Source organism: Octopus sinensis, linkage group LG2, assembly GCF_006345805.1.
Source record: "Octopus sinensis linkage group LG2, ASM634580v1, whole genome shotgun sequence".
NCBI classification, from domain to species: Eukaryota; Metazoa; Mollusca; class Cephalopoda; order Octopoda; family Octopodidae; genus Octopus; species Octopus sinensis.
Window position 1 is genome coordinate 106,726,790 of NC_042998.1, and position 19,684 is coordinate 106,746,473.

Consider the following 19,684-nt stretch of genomic DNA (forward strand, 5'->3'; position numbering starts at 1 on the left):
ACACAAATACTTATATGCAAACTTTTTCTCTCACCAGCATTCTAGCAAGATCTTCTTTTCTCAGACTACTACTACTGCCTCTATCTTCTGATATTCTTGTGTATACCATATCCACATTAACACATTTATTTATTTTATATCGACTTCATTATTTGTCATCACCAATGTATTTTATACTCTTAGACTCCATACTAAACACTTTGCTTTTTCCCCTCAGAGCCACATCTTTGTAGAACTTTATGCTTTTTTTTTTCCCCCTCGACCACTCGCAGTAGCCTCTAACTTCAATTGCATTATGATATATATGGTCCTGAAGTATTTATGAGTACAGTTTTACCAGTACAGGCTGTTAAAAAACTGTGAAGTTGAATATCAATTCTATTACACAACAAATATTTGAATTATCCCAAGTTGTAAAATTCTTTGCTTTAAAAGAAGGTTATTTAATCCAAGAAATTTGATCTAACTTATTCAGAATGGTAAAATGAAAGACTTTTTAAATTTGAATTTCCAAAATAATGAGAAAAATTAATTACTAAAATTATTTGTCACTTTTGTCATTTGTTCAAGTTAATTTGCTTTTAAATTATCCAATTTGTCATCAACTTAAAGTATGTTTTCCTTTAATTCTTTTTTGTACAGTTGTGAGAGTTTTAAATAAAATGTCTCCTAGATTATAAAAAAGATAAAATTGGAACATAATACATATCCTGCTTATGTAAGCATGCCTGTGAGTGACTTCATCAGCAGAAGTACAAACCTATTAACTTTTCTTTCATTCTGAATTAATGCTCTTTTGGGGGTGGGGTGGGTATCAAAAGGCCGTTTATTTGTGGAGAAAGAATATAATAGATTAATTGAACTCTTTATATTTATTTTATCAATCACTGAGAGCCGAAAATCAAAATTAGCCATGGTGGAATTTACACTTATAATATATAGATCATGAGTCAGCAACTTCTTTTATAATGGCCCACTTTTGAATTGTTTTACATATGCCTATCTGTCAGTATATTATATCTTATCTTACTTATAAAAATATCTGCATATCTCCTAATTTCCACCACCAACAATGTTTATGTTAGCAAAAATTAGATAATTCTGTTTAAATGCCATTAATTGCTCAATGACTCACTAATGCATTTCAGGTTTTTTTTTTTAAAGGCCCATGGTTCCACAGAGAACACTCATGTAACCCATTTGTAGGCTATGTCCTCCCCTCCTCCCACTACTGCCACCCACTAATGTAAATGGACAAAATTAAATACTTTAAAACACCCACTGCTCTATTGTTTCTGACACTCCACTAATGCTTTTCTTTAAAAACTATAAAATAAAACAACAAATAAATATATTTTGGCCATCACAACTGAAGTCATGTTGAAGTACAGTACTCCGGTATGACTTTAGCTGTGGTGGTTAAAATGTAGTTTTACTGTGTACATAGGACCTATTAGAAGAAATAAATGATTAAAAGAAACAGAAAGTAGCAAGTTTTACAGAAATATAAAAAAATTATTCATGTATTCATTATAAGAAGAAATTTATGGTGTTTTTTGGGGGGTTTTTTTTTCATATTTTTAAGGCGATCCATGTAGATACTTAAGTACCTATAAAAATTTGTCACTGAATATCTCAACCACAATAATTTTGTTTTGGAAATATAGTTTCAATTTATTGATGTTGAAACCTAATGTAAATCTGACACTTTTTCAGTATCTAATCATTGTTGATGTAATGCCAAACATCTATGTTACATTAATATTTATTTGTCGTAAATAGTTGATTTTTTTAATTCTTTTTTTTATCCCAATTGTTTCTATAGTGTAAAAAATGTGCAAAATTTTTAATGTGCCAAATGTATAAATGATAAATTGATATAAACTGTAATGGCACAAACACCTATAAAAAAGAATTATATTTTGAAATGATTCTAGAACTTGCTAGTGGTCAGCCTATGTATTTACTATATGTACATAAATGCTTATATCATTTGGGGGAATGAAAAAGAAAAAAACCTTATATATATATATATATATTTACAGGGGATTTCTCAAGCAAAGTGTTTATATATTATTTGTATTTATTGCATTGTTCATATCTGGACGATTCTAATTGTGTAGTTCATCTAAGATAATTTTATTTTTTTACCTATTTTGGTTATCTTCAGCTTTGATAATTTTTTCTGTCATTTTTCATTCTTGTTCTCTTGGGAATACAATTATAAGGTTCAAACAGTTTCTGTTTCTTTTAAATCTATCTTATATTCTCTTAATTATGTTACATGTGCACTTTTGATTCCTGCAGGGATGACCAAATGGCCGTATGAATCTGCTTTGAATTTTGGTAAGTTTCCTGTAGAGGATAATCAGAAGCTATAGGCTTATATCATGTATGTGTATGTGTGTGTTTGAATATACAAATGAGCAAGGAAAATGAATCAGTACATATAGTATATTAATTCAAGTGAGTTCTCTGAAGCTGCTTTGGGTTTCCTGTTACTTGTACATTCAAATTTCTATGCAGAATGTGCAAGAAGTGAGGAAATTTAGAGTAGTTGAACCATAGATTGAAAGTGGTGTATGTATGCATGTATCTATGCATGTGTGTGTGTGTGTGTGTGTACACATGTGTGTACACTCTGTGATGGACTGGGGTCTTGTACAGGTGAAATGTCATGCTCTCAATGATTTATGTCATGGAAACTAGCTAAATGCTCCATGAGTCCTAGGACTTCCCACAGTGCTTACTGTTTTTATTTATACACACGTATATAAATGAGTTTTCTTTACGAAATATGCTGGTGCCCATTTTACCATTAAAATTTTATGCAGCAGAATATTTTACCCCAACATTTTTTTGTTTGTTTACAAAAATATTCTATACTTGTCTACTTTATCTAAAATCTGTAGTAACAGATCGTTTGTGACATTTAAAAAGACCAAAACCTGTCTAAAATTGTCACTGTGCTGCTAAAGATCAGATTCACACCCAACTCCAGTCTATACTTTTCAGAGTTACCACCATCCTAGACTGGTCACAGGCCCACATCTCATTCATACATTTCATTCTTGACTTGGTGTCTGGTTGAATGCCTTTTCTATCACTCGTCCCTTTACAGTGTGTACTGGGCACATTAATTGTGGCACTCATATTAGAGAAATTGTTATACCTTCAACATTACGAAAGAGTCCCGTTGATCCTGTGCTTGTCTCCACTCATTTTACAATCACTTTTACAGAGTATACTGGGTGCATTTTATCATGGCACCTGCATTAGTGAGGTTATCTTTATTCTGTAAGACTAAAGAGGATGATAGTGTAATTAGAGTGAAGGATGGTTGAGAAGAAAAGAGCGAGGGATAGTAATAGAGCTGAATAAGAGAGTGATAGATGTGAATACCAAGTGGCCCAAAGAGGGGGAATTATAATATGACTTATCACAAATGGGGTGGTGTTAGGGTGCATTGGGTACAAATAGATCTGATAGATCTCATGGTAGGAAAAAGAGGTTAAGAAAGAAGGATGGTGGTTGTAAATGGAGATTGAATACAAGTAGGTCTAGTGCTATCCCTTGTTTCATGGCCAGCATATTATATGATATAATGAGTCGGAATGAAGATCAGTGGTATATATATAAATGTGTGTATGCCTATGTGTGTATTTGATTGTTCCTCTATTTTCCCTGCTCTTTTTAGTAATATGCATGATGCTTATTAAATCATATCTTTTTGTAGGCTTTGCATAAGCATAGATTATAATATGCAGCTGGCGTCAGTCATTGGTTCCTTGGCAGTTTGCTTCTTCCCCCCTCATGTATGCTTTATTTCAAATGTTTTTTCTTTCATTTCAAAAATGCAGCATATACTTTCCTTTATTCCGTCTTCTGATAGCGTTACATTCTAGCTATCAAATTAGCTATTTGCGGCTTCTAGTATTGTTTTAAAAATTTCTAGTTGGCATGGTTGATAAACTGAAATTTATGCACCTCAGGGCCAACACAATTTGGAAAGGTAGAATTTTCTGTTAGTATTTTTCCTCTTTCTGATTCTCTGTTCTTTATGGCTTGGTTTAATTTGTTATGAACACCTTGAATTTGTTTCAGACTTTTTTTTTTTATCACAAATACATTGCTCATTTCTTTAAATAATATTCCCTTTCATTGAAGTATATATATTAAGAAAAGAAATAAAAAGAAAATTACACAAATTGGAAATATAATATAAATCACTTATCTATATAAAACATTGGTGCTGTACTAAAGTGGGACTCAACTCCCACTGATATGTAATTGAATTATATTAATAGATTCATGGCTTTAGTGCTGTAGCCCAAATAGCATCTACTTTAACATAGCATAGGTCATACAGCTAAATCTGGCTGAATCCATCTTTCTCCAGGTCTAACCACTGCCAGTTTCTTTGAGAGAAAGAGGAAGAGAGAAAGTAATAGTTGATACTTAAGAAGAGATGAACTGACAAAAGTTAAAGTTGGCAGGAATTTAATTCAGAGCACTAGGGACCAAAACAAACTCTCTCTAATATCTCTCTTTTACTCTCTCTCCTCCTCATCTCTTAATGGGATGTAAAATGTGACTGGAGAACTCAACCAACCAACCAACATTTATATCAGCTGTTTTTTTTTTTTCAATAGACTACAGCAGTTTCTAAAAAAAGAGATTAAAACATGAAATATCATCACTTTGGTTGGTTACTTCACTATTAAGCATTTCTATTTTATGTTACAATATACTGCTTTGATGTATTAATTTATTATAAAGAACTATCATCCCCATATACAGATAGCAATGATGAACTAGAGCACTAATGGAAATTGATGAAAAGTTGGTGTTGTTTACAATATATGTGGAGGGATATGTTTATCTTAGGAGATTATGATGTTAATGCATCACTGGTGTTTATATATATATATATATACAAACACACACAAAACATAAGCAGAATGATTTTATTGTAAGCACCAATCAGCAACAGTTTTAAATGCAGTTCATAACATGAGCTTTTTGTTTTAAAATCCATCTCTAATTTTTTTATATTTTATCTTGTTTCCTAATATGAATTATCAAGTTTGTTAAATATATCTTTTGTAATTAGGGCATATGGCTTTGTTTTGTTTTAATGTTTGTGTACTATTAGTCAGTTGGCTCATGTCATTGCCAACAAGGAGTAAATTATATTTTTGTAAATGTGACTTTTCATTTATTTATTATCTGGAGCAATAATTTATATAATTCACTCAGTGTCCATATACAAGAGTTCAAATTGTTGCCTTCCTTTGGGGTTAAAATTAACTTATGAAAAATGTAGCCTACGTTCTCTGGGATGCACAATATATTTTCAAGTCTTGTTATAGGAAAAAAATTGCAATCTCAGTACTTGGAAATGCAGTGCTTTGTCACATGGTGGAGATGTGGTGTGTTAAATCATGAAAGATAATGAGGTCTAGCATTTGTAGTGACTTACAGGATTTTAATTGTTAGGCTTGTTCATTTTCAGGGTAGTTACAGTGCAAAATTTTGTTTCCTCGATAAATGTACTGATTGAAAAAAAAAATTTTTTTGTCTCCATTCATGGAAGCAGTGCTTTGTTGGGCATGAGATATGGACAATCAAAACCCATTGTTAAGCTCTAAGCTCATTTAAATCCCTTCTTTGCTTAAATTATCACATTAAAAGCACCAATTTGTAGGATTGGTATTCTGACTACATCTGTAGTAAAAAAAATTACTTTTGCTTTATTTCTGTTTTCTGGCATTCTGTGAGTGTATGTAGATAAATGCATTTTGTGTTGATACATAATGTGCATCAATGGTATCACAATGTAAATTGCTAGTATTTTGCATGCAATCACACACACACATACACACACAGCCAACTTTAAGTTGTGCAAATCCTGTAAACCTTTATTCATAGCAGAAGTAAACAAACATTCTGAATTTTTTATTTTCCTGAGCTAAGAAACAATTTAGTCCTAACCAATTGCTGACATACAACAAAACAAATTGCATAGCCTATTATTTTCAACACTTCAGTCTTATACTAAGAGAGTATTACATGATTAGTAGAAAACTAATTACTAATTAAACAATTTATACATATTAGGCTCAGGATATATCTAAGTCCTCTAATAACCTATAGTTGTTGATATCAATAATGATGAAATATCTTTAATGCATTGTGGTTATGACTACTGTCTCTTAGGTTTTCATCCTTAAAATATTTAATGCTTGCTTTTAGGAAGATTTAAGCAAACAATTTTGGAAATTTTTTAATATTCTTTACTTAATAATCCAGTAATTGCTTTTATCTGAAAATAAGTTTTGTACAAAACGATAAAAAAAATTATGTCTAATTAATGATATTATAGCAATATTCCTTCAATATTACAGGTTCAATATTTTGATTCTCTGACAGGGTCATCAACCTAGTGGATAAGTTTAGGAATTCTGACTCCTCCAGATTCCTAAAAATGGGTTAATCCTAACCCAAATCACTCTGTAGATTATGTGGTTTATGGCTAAACTATGCTACTTCAAATTATTCTTTATAGCAATAACATATATATGCAGGCTGGAATATCTGTAAATGTGTATATGTATGTTTGTGTGTGGTTAAGAAGTGTGTTTCTCAGCCATGTGGTTTCAGGTTCAGTCCTACTGCGCAGTACATTTTAGCAAGTGTTTTCTGCTGTATTCTCGGTTAAAGCTATTTAGCTTTGGATGTACATCATTATGTGTTTTACAAAAAATTAGTATCTAACTGTATATTTTAACAACATTCAGCCTTGGTGAGTAGAAATGTACGCTAGAATAAAACCAATATAAATTGATATATTTGTAAGTTTATTATAGGTAAAGAAGAACTTATATAGATATGAAAACTAACTTAAACTACAACCATAAAACTCAAGTGAATATTTCCATTAAATTCTATATTGATATATATTTTTTTATAATGTTGGTTTTCTCACCAACATTATAAACAAGCTAAATAAATTTTGTGCTGGCAACAAACCAAGAGTTATTGAATTTAATGGAATCTAAATTGAAATCTGTTTTTCAATGCATATATTTTTGTTGCTCTTCCCTTAAGATATATTCCATTATGAAACAATAGGTTGGATTCATCTAATTATTTATTAAAAGGAGGTTATGTGCAGATTGTTTAGATTCATACAGAATAATATAGTATTTTTTTTTTCATAAAATGCGTTTGTAAAATTACATGTGTTCTAGGAGACTAATTTCATAGTTTTATACATATGATGTATGGCTATTCATCCAGCTTAGGATTGCTTAATTTCAGAATTCTATTTGTATAGTGTAATCAAAATGGATAATTTAATTGATTTTATGAAAGGTTCAGTTACAGTAAATTAGAAAAAAAAATGTACGTTTATTTTACTAATAGAATACAAAACTTGTGTGATGGCAGCCAAGAATTTTATGTGTGGAGCATAAAGTACTTTAGATCAGTCTTCAGCCTCACATATTATAAATAAACTTCAAAATAGATAGCTATAATAATTGAAGATAGTCACAATATAATATATATATATAAAGTGGAAAAACATTGCATTCATGTTGTAGAAGTTACCTTTAAATATATGTATCTCTCTTCCAAGAGGGTTTTTAACTGATTTTTAAGATCTTCAAATAGTATTTTTACAAGTAACCTTATAGAAAGTAATATATTTTAAAATGGCAACAACCTTTTGGGTGAGAATGTTTTCTAGGTTTTCATCTTTTAAAATTCTCAGTTTGTTGTTAACTCAGGTCAAATTAACTTACACTCAAAGGTGTTCCAGCCATGACTATCCTCTTTTGTACATAAGGGACTACTTTATATCCTTCTTTCTGTGCTAAGGGACATTTTTTTTTTTCCATTTTGAAAGATTTCATTTTTACTTAGCTGTCATTTCATATCGACGATCTGCTGTAAGATTTCATTTTGTCAGATTATTTTATTTGTTTTGCAATTTCAATAGTGTTACGTATACTTTAGTCTTGAAAATATTATCTATTTGTAGTTTTATCAATTATTATACATGCTAAAATTCAGTTATTTAATGTTAAAATCTTTTGCTTATATCTTACTGGCAATAGAATAATGCATTCTGATATTAAAGATTATTTGTAATATGAACTTCACTGTTATGTTAGATAATTCATTCCTACCTTATTAAAAATTTCTATTTATAAACCAAAATTTGTATTTATTGCACTACAGGAAAAATTTGGCTTGTCTCCCCAACTCTTGCACACAGCTTCCCACCTTGAAAGTAAGTGTAATGCTGTGCGGGTCTCCACACAACCCACATGGCAAAGGAAAAAGTCTGGCAGAGTGCCAGATGAATCTAGAAGGCTTTCAAGGACACATCCCTGGAATGTCAGCAGGTATATTTCCTTGAAGATTGTTAGGACTCTCTTAAAATATTAGAGATAAATTTAACATTAAATTGTCTGTTATTGGCAACAGTGCAATAATTATGTCAACTATATATTATGTTGACTCATAGAAAACTTGTGTACCTGCATTTTTGTTTTATTACTATATACTTACATCTAATTTTCAAGGTATCTTTCCTTGCTAAACTGATCTTTCCCTGGGGTTTACCTTCCATATCTGAATAGTACCTTGTTTTGTCTTAATGTTTGACAAGGAGTGTGACTGAAATCTGTTAAGGGATTTTAATGTTTTCCTTACCCCTATCTCTTTTAACCTTGTATCACTGTTTTCCCTTTGAAGGGATCAGTTTAGTTTATGAATATTTTACATGTAAGAAAAATTGTTTAATACTTTGATGATTAATTTTATTTTATTTATTTTATTTTTTGATAGTTTCACTTATGCCTTCAGTTGTTTCTGTTACCAATTTCAAGAATCCTCTGTTTCAGATCTCTTTATTTTTCAGGAACAATTATTATTATTATTTTTTTTTCTTTGTGCATGTGCACAACACCACTTTTAGAAAGAAAGAAAAAAAAAAACTAAAAATAACATGAATATATTCCTAAGTGCCATTTGTGTATGTTCATTATGTTACTTGGGTATAGGCAAAGAACATAAATTATTACACTATTCTTTTAGAATTGAGTAAATTTAGCAGTAAAATAATAGTGATGTTTGATATTAATTACAGAAACAAGGTTTGTGTAAAATCATTAAATATCTAACTATCAAACAAATAATTAACTTATTATGAATGTTGGTTCTATGGTTATTCAAATATATCATTGAGAAATCAACTCTGCCAAAAGTATATTGTTTGTCAATCATAATCAGAACTTAGTCATAATACTGCCTCAACCAGCAAGCCTTTCTTACCACACAACTAAATTCTAAATAAAAAAAGCCTGCTGCAGACCTGGCTGAAACCTTATTATCAGAGTGTGTCTGATGCACTGGACATACCCTAACATTTCCTAGCAAACTTATGGTACCTTGAAGCTGTAAGTTTGCTAGGAAAGCTAGTAAGGCTACTCAGCATTAACAACTACATACATAGTATTCAATAGTCCCATAATTTTAGAAAACAATGATTGTATACTAATTTAAAGCTGCTACAAAGGGGAAACATTTTCCCTGTTTGTATAAAATTATACAAGGCAATAAATGAAATATATTGATAATTATCTTCAGTTTTTGTACATAGATGCTTATATTCAAAACAAATTTTGAAAGATAAATATACTTTCATGGTTTTAAAATACTGTGAAAAATGGTATTTCTGTCATTAAAAATTTATGAAGTTTTCCATTTTCCTATGCATCTTAGTTTGCTTTCAGATTTATAGAATACAGAAATGAATAATATTCTTGTAATTATAATATATTTTATTTGTTTATGTTTTCTTTTTCTTTTATTTTTACAGATTCTGTCTCTTCAAATGACAAGATTCAGAAAGCAAGTACCTGGCACAACAATCCAGGACTAGGGTGGCAAACAAGCAACGATTTACTTGTTGAAAAAAGGAATAAGGAGGTTTGGCCTTCAACCAGAAACAAATACTGGAACAGAACCTCTCCTTTTGGAGGTAATTATGGTTCCGTTAGTTCAGGATCTGTGATATCTAGCTCAAGCTACCAAAACCAAGGTCTTGAGACCAGTCAGGGATCAAGTGCCATGCAAGGTCAAAGTGCTTCCGCGTGGAGCTCAAATCCCAATTATAATGGACTTGAAAGACACACTTGGAATGCTGGGAGCATCTCTAATAGTTCTGCCAATCTCAACAATGCAGGATGGGGTACCCTACCTCACAGTCTTTCGATGAATAGCCAAGGCCATAATATGCAACTTCGCTCTGGTTCTGCTGGAAGTGATGGTAGTTCCATGAATTCTTTTGCTACAAGTAACATCCCCAGTATGGCATGGGGAGGACCTGCTTCTCAGGGTGGTGGCGGTGGTAATAGTGGTGGTGCTGGTGGCGGCGGAATGGGTCGTCCACCAAACACAGCCATACAGCTGATGCAACATAGTTCTGGCACAGGAGACATGAACAGTCACAACAGATCTGTACCTAATAATGGTGCTTCACTCAGTACAAGTGAACCTCAGGGTGGCTGCCAGTCAAGAGGACATGGTGGCAATCAGTTATTGTGGCAGGGTGTTAACCAGACTATCATGCCACCACCAGCTATTTCTTCACTTCGTGGTACTGGTTGCAGTGAACCCAGCTGGAATAGTGTTAATAATCAGAATAATCGACCATTAATGATAAACAATCAGGGAGATGGGTCTTTGACAGATAAACAGAGTGATAACACATGTCAGCAGAATTCTGGAGAGACCTCCACCAACTGGAGTGTGTTGTCGAGTGCCAATAGTGGGAATACAAAGAAAAACCCCAACAACTGGGACCGTGCTGTTTCACCTGCCACTAGTGTCAGTTCAGATTGGAGTAGTAACACTGGACAACGCAGCATCAGCCAACCACCAGTAAGTGGTAACCAGTGGAACAGCAACACACCTAACAGTAACAATAGCAATAGCAACAATACCACCAACCACCAAGGAGTAGGAGGAGGAGGTTCTTCATCATCTTCGTCATCTTCATCTTCATCGTCAAATCCACCCAAATCGCAGCCCAGTACATGGGCACAAGCTGCTGGAAAGGGACTCAATATTTCTTCCACTCCAAATTCCACTAGTGGAAATTCTACTGCTGGAAATAATGGATCTCGGTCATCCATCTCTTCTCAACGAGATGAGATAAAACGGCTCATTGAAAGCAACGAAGGCTGGGGATCACGACCAATCAGGCAAGACAATACCTGGGTTGTGCAATTCTCGCCCAAATCTAAGCGAAAATTTGAAGAGGAATCAAATGTGTGGAATAATGGCAGCACAAATGGAACTGCTGTTTGGGAAGCAACTAAAGATGGTACTGCAATCTGGTATGGTACTGCTGGCAGACCTGGTGTGTCAGGGTTTCATCATGAATCAGACAATACAAATACCTGGGGTGATAAATCCAATAAAACCAACTCAGGTGCTATAGGTAATGCTAGTGTTGGCAACACTGCTAGCAATAACCCTGTCCGGTGTAGTAGTGCAGGCAGTAGTGGGAGTGGAATTGGGAGTAATCCTGTGGGAAGTAACAATAATATTACTATTAGTGGAGGAGCAAGCAATAGCAACATCATCCTTAGCAGTAGCAACAATAATAGCGGCAACAACAGTAGTTGCAGTAATAATGCCCAGGGTAATAACAATGTTGCCAATAATAATAGCAGCAGCATTATGGGAAGCATTCCTATTCGTAACAATGGCAACAACCAATCTACTGGACCACAACCAAACATTGGCAGCAACAACAGTGATAAGAATGTTGGGATGTGGAGTAGCAGCAATGGCGGACCTGGGAGTGTTGGTGGCGGCAGTGGTAGCAGCAGTAATGCAAGTGGAGGAGGCAGCAGCTCTGGCAGCAGTACAGGAGGAGGTGTTGCAAATAGTATAAGTGGGACAGGAAATGTGCAGCCTAAAAACTGGAACAAGACTGAAACAGGGTCCTGGAATGCAACTCATACTGCAAGCACCAATAATGGCAATATCAATGCTGGTATTAACAAAGGGCCAAAATCTTTCGGGCACTCAAACAGTGGCTGGGAAGAACCATCTCCACCCTCCCAAAGACGACATATTGATGTTGACAATGGTACATCGTATTGGGGAGATCCAGCACATCAACCTCAACCTCAGAATTGGAACAATCTTCCTAACTTATCTAACCCTCAGCAACCTCAACATCTCCAACAACAACTTCACCACCAACAACAACAACAGCAGCAGCAGCAGCAGCAACAACCACAACAACAACAGCATCAACAGCATCAACAACATCAACATCAACAGCAACAACAGCAGCAGCAACAGCAGCAACAACAACAACAACAGCAACAACAGCAGCAACAACAACAACAACAGCAGCAACAACAGCAACAGCAAAGACAAAAAGATGACAACCAGTGGAATAAAGGACTTCCTCAAAAGCAAGCAAATTCTGGCTGGGGAGATCCTGCACCTCCAAAATCACAAGCTGATGATGGCACAAGTATTTGGGCCACAAGTGCTCAACAACAGGTCAGTGGAGTTTTATATTATTTTCTATTTTTAACTTTTGTGTTTTTTTGTACATTAATCTATCTCTTCTATTGCAACCATTACTTATTAATTACAGCCTTTTTCAATTCTTTGACCTATTGTATACTGAAGAGTGTGAAGTAAATGAAAACTGTTTGGATGTAATTATATAACACCTGTAATGAGTATTACTACTATGTATTATTTCTTTATAAAGTCAAAAATTAATTTTTGTCTAGTAAAGGTTAAGCCTTTTTTACTGTCAATATTTCTACTTTTCTTCCAAGACTTGCACTACTCTGTCATGACATGAACTTTTCTCTCAAAACATGCACTTCTCTCAAAATGTGCATTTCTCTCTCAAAATATGCTCTTATCTGTCAAGACATGCACATCAGAGTGAAGCCAAAAGCCATGCATGTCTCTTTGTCAGTCCAAGTCTTGTATATCTGTGTATCAAGTCCATTCTCTACATTCATGTGTCTAGATTTTAGTTGTAATTTATGTTCAGTTGAGGTTAAGTCATGATTTTATTTATTTTCTATGTTAACTTTAGTTTAATTGTGCCTCTGTATTATAAAATGACTTCAGTTACATTTTTATGTAGTAGCATTGTCTGGCAGATTATTCTTTTCTTATCCAAAGTTTTCTTCAAAAATATTGCAAGGGAAACTAGTCAAAACTCATTAGAACCAAATAAATGTGTTGATATACCTATTTATCTAATCAAATGTTAGGATCTGAGCAGTTAAAAGAAGAGAAGTAATTTTCAAACATCATTTTCATTACCATCATTATCAACTTAACGTTGTCTTTTCCCATCTACACATAATGGCCTGACCCAACTAAAATATATGAAATGCATTACTTGACATAGAAGTACACACCAATTTTCAAGGGTGGTATCTAAAGGAAAGCTTTTTTAAAATAAAAAGAAAAAAACATCAATTATATAAGAAATCCTCATTGAACATTGTCAGTATAGGAAAATAGTTATTAAATTGATAATGTAAAAGTAATGACAGGTGTGTGTGTGCGCATGTGTGTATGGTAACTCACATTTCTCAAAAGAAGTTTAATTTGTTAATTTTTATTGTGAATTTCTCTTTAAATGTTGTAATTATTTTTATAAGAAATTTGATAACTTGTAACATTTATTTATCCAGTGTATATCTGTTGTACTAATATTTGTTCTTTTTATAGGATTAATTCTTTTTGTTGTACCTGTGAATATATATATATATATATATATATATATGTGTGTGCTATTTAACCATTTCAGATTGAACTGTTTATGATTCAACTTATTGCAGTTACTTCTATTCTTACACATCACTTAACTGTTTTGTGAATGTGAGGTTTTGAAAGCACTTACGTTTTTGAGATGCATGAAAGTGCACAAATGTCCAAATTTGAAATCTGGACACTTCAGTCATTTTGAATTGGATTGCTATTTCAGGTTTATCTGCTAAATATTTAAGCAGTAATATTCAATGACAAAAGGGTTCAAAAGTTTCCCCACACAAAAAAAAAAAGATCTTAATCTTCCAAAATTGGAGGGCAAATCTTTTCTTTACTTTTGGATTGAAAACTTTTTATACTTTGTCAGAATATTTTGAATGAAAGAAAGTAAATCCCTGATGATCAGTCAACCATAAGATTTCAAACTTAATAATAATTCACCAAAATTTCACTGCTCAGTGAATGAAAATTCTGTCAAACCAATTTCATTACTTTATGATACTGTTAGAAAAGAGCTCTATTGAACTGATAATTGCAGGTTATTTCAACTCTAATTTGTAGGCAAAATCTAATGGTTGGGATACCGGTGGCACACAATGGGGGGCTGCAGCTATGGCTTCCAAATATAGACCAGCAACTAACTGGCATGATAATGACATAAATTCTTGGAATCCTCAAAGAAAGGTGAGTTAGAAGGCTTTTGGAAACAGATATTTCAATCTACCAAAGAGACTGGCTTCTTTAAGACAATAAACCTGTATATGCTGACGTGTACATATATGTTAGGCCTTCTCATGTATATCACATCAACAAACTTAAACCACATTTATAGTTTTATTGGCTTTGAATATTTTCATCAACATTTCTGAAGTTAGTTTAGAGGATGTTTCTGTTGGGGTTGGTTATTGTAGTAAAATAAATAGGTTTTTAAAAAATTCGGAAAACAATTTGCAGATTTTTCTTCTGAGCATTTTTAATTTCTTCAATTAAATAAAAAGTTCTTTTTGTCCTTCCCTTTTATTATTCTTTTTTTATTACTTTAAATACAGTAATAATTATTATAAATATTATTAGTTTTGTAATTGTTAATAAAAGAAATCATCTTTTTTGTAAGCTGTAAGAATAAATGTGTAATCACATTCAAAATGGCTGGTAAATATGGTGATTATCTGAATGTGTTATTTTCAATTACTGTTATCATGCATTTTGCTGATTGTGACAATACTCTTTGTTATGTAATATTGTTGACACAACCAAAATCTTGATATCTTTTAGATTATATTTGTTTTGTTTTGTTTTTAAAAATCCCTTTAAAAGATACACTGTATCAAAATAGTAATTTGTAAACAAATAGTTATAAGACATTTTATAAATATATAGCTATATTATATATGTAAAGTTTTGCCAATAATTTTACTAGGACTTTAAATTATTTTGTTATAAATTTTTTCTTTTGGACATTTTTGTTCTACTTTATGTCTAAATTGTTAAAGTAGTAGTAGAATTATTAAATCTTTTTAAAATTTACATTTCCAGATAATATTGTTATACTTTGGGAGGGTTGTATTGATCAAAATTCTTCCAAAACAAATTAAAAACTAAAATTTCTGGCTTTTGTTGCAATATTTTTTTTTATCATGAGTTTTATAGTTACATAAATTTAATGAAACAGTTTTCAAATTTTACAGAAAATTTGTTCATGCTTTCATTTTTTATTATTATTATTATTTTATGAAGTTTTAATAATTTAGATAAAAGAATAATGTTTATATTTCTGAAATAAATTATTAAGGACTATCTTTTTATCTGACTTATAGCTCCATTTTATGTATTTATATCTACCATTATTTCTCTTGATTTATTTCTAATCACTTTCCAATTTCTCCTCTCTACATTAAAATCATATTTTCAAATGAGATATCATTTATTGATTGTTGCAACTGTGTAATGTCAGGTATTATGACTACTCGGTAATGTCATTGTGAAAAGTATGGCATGACAACTGAATAGTAACAGTATTATGAAAACAATAGTATGTGACAAGTAAGTGACAATCTGGAAACAATTGAGGAGAGGGTGACAACTGACTTGTAGCACTGTGAAGACAATAAAGTGTGATGACTGGGTAGTAGCTCCATGAAGGCAATTAGAGTGACAGCTGAGTAGTAGCACAGAAAATAGAGGTGTGGAATGGGTAAACTGAGTAGTTGTTTATAAACAGTGGAGTAAAATGTGACAACTGAATAATGAAGTAGAGTATGATGACTGAGTAATAATAACACTGACGACAATGGAGTAGAGTGTAATTGTCTGAGTTGTAACACTGAAGATAATGGTGTTGATTGTAATGAATACATAGGAACACTGAAGACAGTGGAGTAGAATGTAATGGCTGAGTAGTAACACTGTGATGACAGTGGATTCTAATATGAAGATTTACAATGGTGTTGTCTAGAAAATAGTTTAGTGTACATTGTATAGTGTTTATTGAAGACTGATATGATTGAGTTGTGTGGTAGGTAAAAGAATAGAAATTACTGACTAAATTATACACCATGTGTCATTTGCTTACACTAATTGGAACTGTATGGCAAGAGGAAAAGAAAGACTTTGAAATATTTTGGGGAAAATAAAGGGAAATTTTTTCACAATATTTGCTTCTTTAAAATTGTTTTACTTCTACTTAGAATTCCTTGACATATTTATATATCATTGACTCTTGAATGATCTTCACTGCTTGTGCTGGAAGACATTCTTAGAAATTAAGGCAGTGGGCATCTAGTGTGTTTCATCATATGTTAAAACTCAGTGCATATTTGTGCCTACTATGTCTTGTTAATAAGCAGCTTTCATGTAAGATTAGTAATTAGTACATAATAGAACACAAGCAATATAAATCTACATGTAAATTAGTATAAAAAAAGAAAAAGACTTAAAATTCTATAAAATGTCCTCTTTTTCTTATAGGAAAGTTGCATTCATTGAAAACAATTCTTTCACATTAAAAAGAAAGGCTTTCGCATCTTACAAATGACTTGTAATCTATGAGTAATTATAAAACTGAACTGAAATTACCTTTATTTGGTTTTTTTATTTCAATTCTAACTTGTAACCACTGATATAGGATAATGGAAAATGTACATCACAGATTAAGTTCCCAAAATATAGAATACCTTTCCAATAACTATTGCGTAGTCTCGTTTCTTCTTTAGTCTTCTGAAACTTGCATTGAAACTTTTCTCATCAGTGCTGGTACCTTGTGAAAATCATGCAGTATATTCAGTAAAGTGGTTGGCATTATTAAGGGCATCCTGCTGTAGAAACCATGCCAGATCAGACAATGTAGCTTGATGCAGCCTTACCAGCTCTTATTAAACCATCAAATTTCTGCCAGCATTAAATGATGATGAAGCTACATGCTTCTACAACTCTAGGATTGACTACTCTCTATAAATTTGTTATCATGAAAATCAAGTGTTGATTGCTTATAAGGTCATTTTTCTAAATCTTCTAGAGTTACAAACAGAAATGGAATATTTAAATCTTAAGTAAACCTATTTATTGTTTCCAACTCCAGTACTGTAAGCTTTGAAATGGCATGAGAAACCATTAGCAAAAACAAGAAGAGTCATAAGATCTTAATCTGTTGAGAATGCCTTTGAATGAGATGCCCTTGTTCTTTGGGATATTTGAGCAAAAAGCACCATCCATTCGTGGCCGTTGCCTGCCTCGCCTGGCCCCCATGCCGGTGGCATGTAAAAAGCACCATCCGATCGTGGCCGTTGCCAGCCTCGCCTGGCCCCCGTGCCGGTGGCACATAAAAAGCACCATCCGTCCGTGGCTGTTTGTCAGCCCCATCTGGCACCTGTGTGGGTGGCACGTAAAAAGCACCCACTACACTCACGGAGTGGTTGGCGTTAGGAAGGGCATCCAGCCGTAGAAACACTGCCAGATCAGACTGGGCCTGATGCAGCCTTCTGGCTTCACAGACCCCAGTTGAACCGTCCAACCCATGCTAGCATGGAAAGTGGACGCTAAATGATGATGATACCTTGTTTGTTAACACATTTGACTGGCCATATAGAGGCACCACTTTGAAGAATTTTTAGTCAAATGAATTGATCCCAGTACTTATTTTATTTTAAGCTTGGTACTTATTCTATTGGTCACTTTTTGCCAAACCACTAAGTTATGGGGACAGTAATACACCAATGCTGGTTACCAAATTGTGGAAAACAAGAAACATGACAATTTTTAAAAAATGAATAGGCAAAAAGAGATTTTGGTGTCCTAGCAGAGCTACAAATATCTAAGTAACTACAATTCTTTAATTTAAATTTAAAAGTTATTGATTAGAGATTTTTTTTTTTACTTGACACTTGGTGAGTAAGTTATTCAGTAAATTCTAACTCCATTACCATATATTTCCTTGAACTGTTAGGCTCAATCATACTATGTTATTTACTTAATTAGCTGGAAAATATGTATCGCTCATATTTTTGCGAAGAAATTCATATCTGGAAGGGCATCTAGCTTTTAGAAACTTTTTTTTTGCTAGTTCGTTAAGTACTAAGGAAAGTGCTTTTTTTTTTCTTCCACTCTCCAAATGTTTTAAAATATAAATTGCTATTAAATTTTTGAAATCTAAAAATATAATCTGTGTTGTCAGATGTCATGTATTGCTTGCCGTTCAATGATAATCTTATTAAACTAACATGTTTTTATTAACAACATAACTCTTTCATTTCTAAGAGCCTGGGAATACTATAAATCTTGTCTTGTTCCCTCCTTCTCCTTTTCTCTTTTTTTGTCTCTCAACATCATCTTTAACTTCATTTTTTACTGCTGTGTGTATTTTTTGTTTAATCATGGTAAATTTAAATTGTTAGAATAGTTTCCCTAAAAAGGATTATGTTTAATTTACAGTTTTCATTATGTCAACTTAGAAATGCTGATATATTGCTATTACTTCTTCCGTTTCCATATTAAGTTGTTGGCCTCAGACATTAAACATTCTGAGTATGATTCTCTACAACAGGGTTGGAATGAAGATAGCAGTATAGGTAATCCTAGTGTTGATACTGCTTGGCATGATGCTGACATGGGCACATGGAATGAGGGACCTCAGGAAAATAGTTCATGGAGTAGTGCTCCCGGTTGGAAAGGCAAACGGAATAATTTCAAGGTAAGCAATTTCAAGTAGAGAGTGCTTAATACATTGTAAATATATTAGCTGAAAGCTGAGGCCCTAGACAATTAGTCCAAAAAGTTAAATGTTTTTGAACCGTGAGAGAATTTTGCCCTTATCTTTAAAAGTTTAGATAAAATTAGAAACATTATTTTTGTGATCAGCAGTACCATTTATCATCTGTTTTCTGTGCTAGCATGGGTCAGGCCTTTCAACAGGAGCCAGTGATCCAAAGGTTTGTGCCAATCTCCAATGTCTGCTTTGACATGGTTTCTATGGCTGGATGCCCTTCCTAATGCCATAAATATTTACTAAAGTAAAAAAATCAAATTCTAAGCACTTAAAATATTTGAATTAGCAAGAGTATGTTAACCTGAAAAAAGTTGATGTAAAAAGAAAATAAAAATAGAAAAAAACTGTATATTTTCGAATATATTACAGTAACTACTTTTACCACACATCTTTGAAGTCTTGTGAAATGAAAATTAGCACTGGTAAAATTTGAAATGAAAGCTAAACTATTGAATCATGCTTCATCAGCTTATGATTGAGGCAGCAGAAGTGGGTAATAAAATCATAAATTTGATTAATCAAAATAGTAAAGAAGTAAAAAGCTAGTCTGATAGTTTAGAAATTATATTTATTGTCTTGCTT

The 19,684-nt window shown here is 32.7% G+C and overlaps 1 protein-coding gene across 6 annotated transcripts in view; it reads left to right on the plus strand.

Moving 5' to 3' along the window:
* The window catches only part of LOC115232609 (trinucleotide repeat-containing gene 6A protein), an 88,163-nt gene that overhangs the window by 58,961 nt on the left and 9,518 nt on the right, over positions 1–19,684 (plus strand). Inside the window, exons 4-8 of one of the 6 annotated variants that reach the window (XM_029802588.2) lie at positions 2,308–2,346; positions 8,248–8,414; positions 9,893–12,600; positions 14,404–14,526; positions 18,881–19,027. In XM_029802588.2, coding sequence (XP_029658448.1) covers positions 8,309–8,414; positions 9,893–12,600; positions 14,404–14,526; positions 18,881–19,027 — 3,084 coding nt within the window. In that variant the 5' untranslated portion in view covers positions 2,308–2,346; positions 8,248–8,308. The remainder of the gene's footprint in view (positions 1–2,307; positions 2,347–8,247; positions 8,415–9,892; positions 12,601–14,403; positions 14,527–18,880; positions 19,028–19,684) is intronic. The other 5 variants (XM_036498781.1, XM_029802586.2, XM_029802589.2 and 2 more) reach the window with 5 other exon arrangements.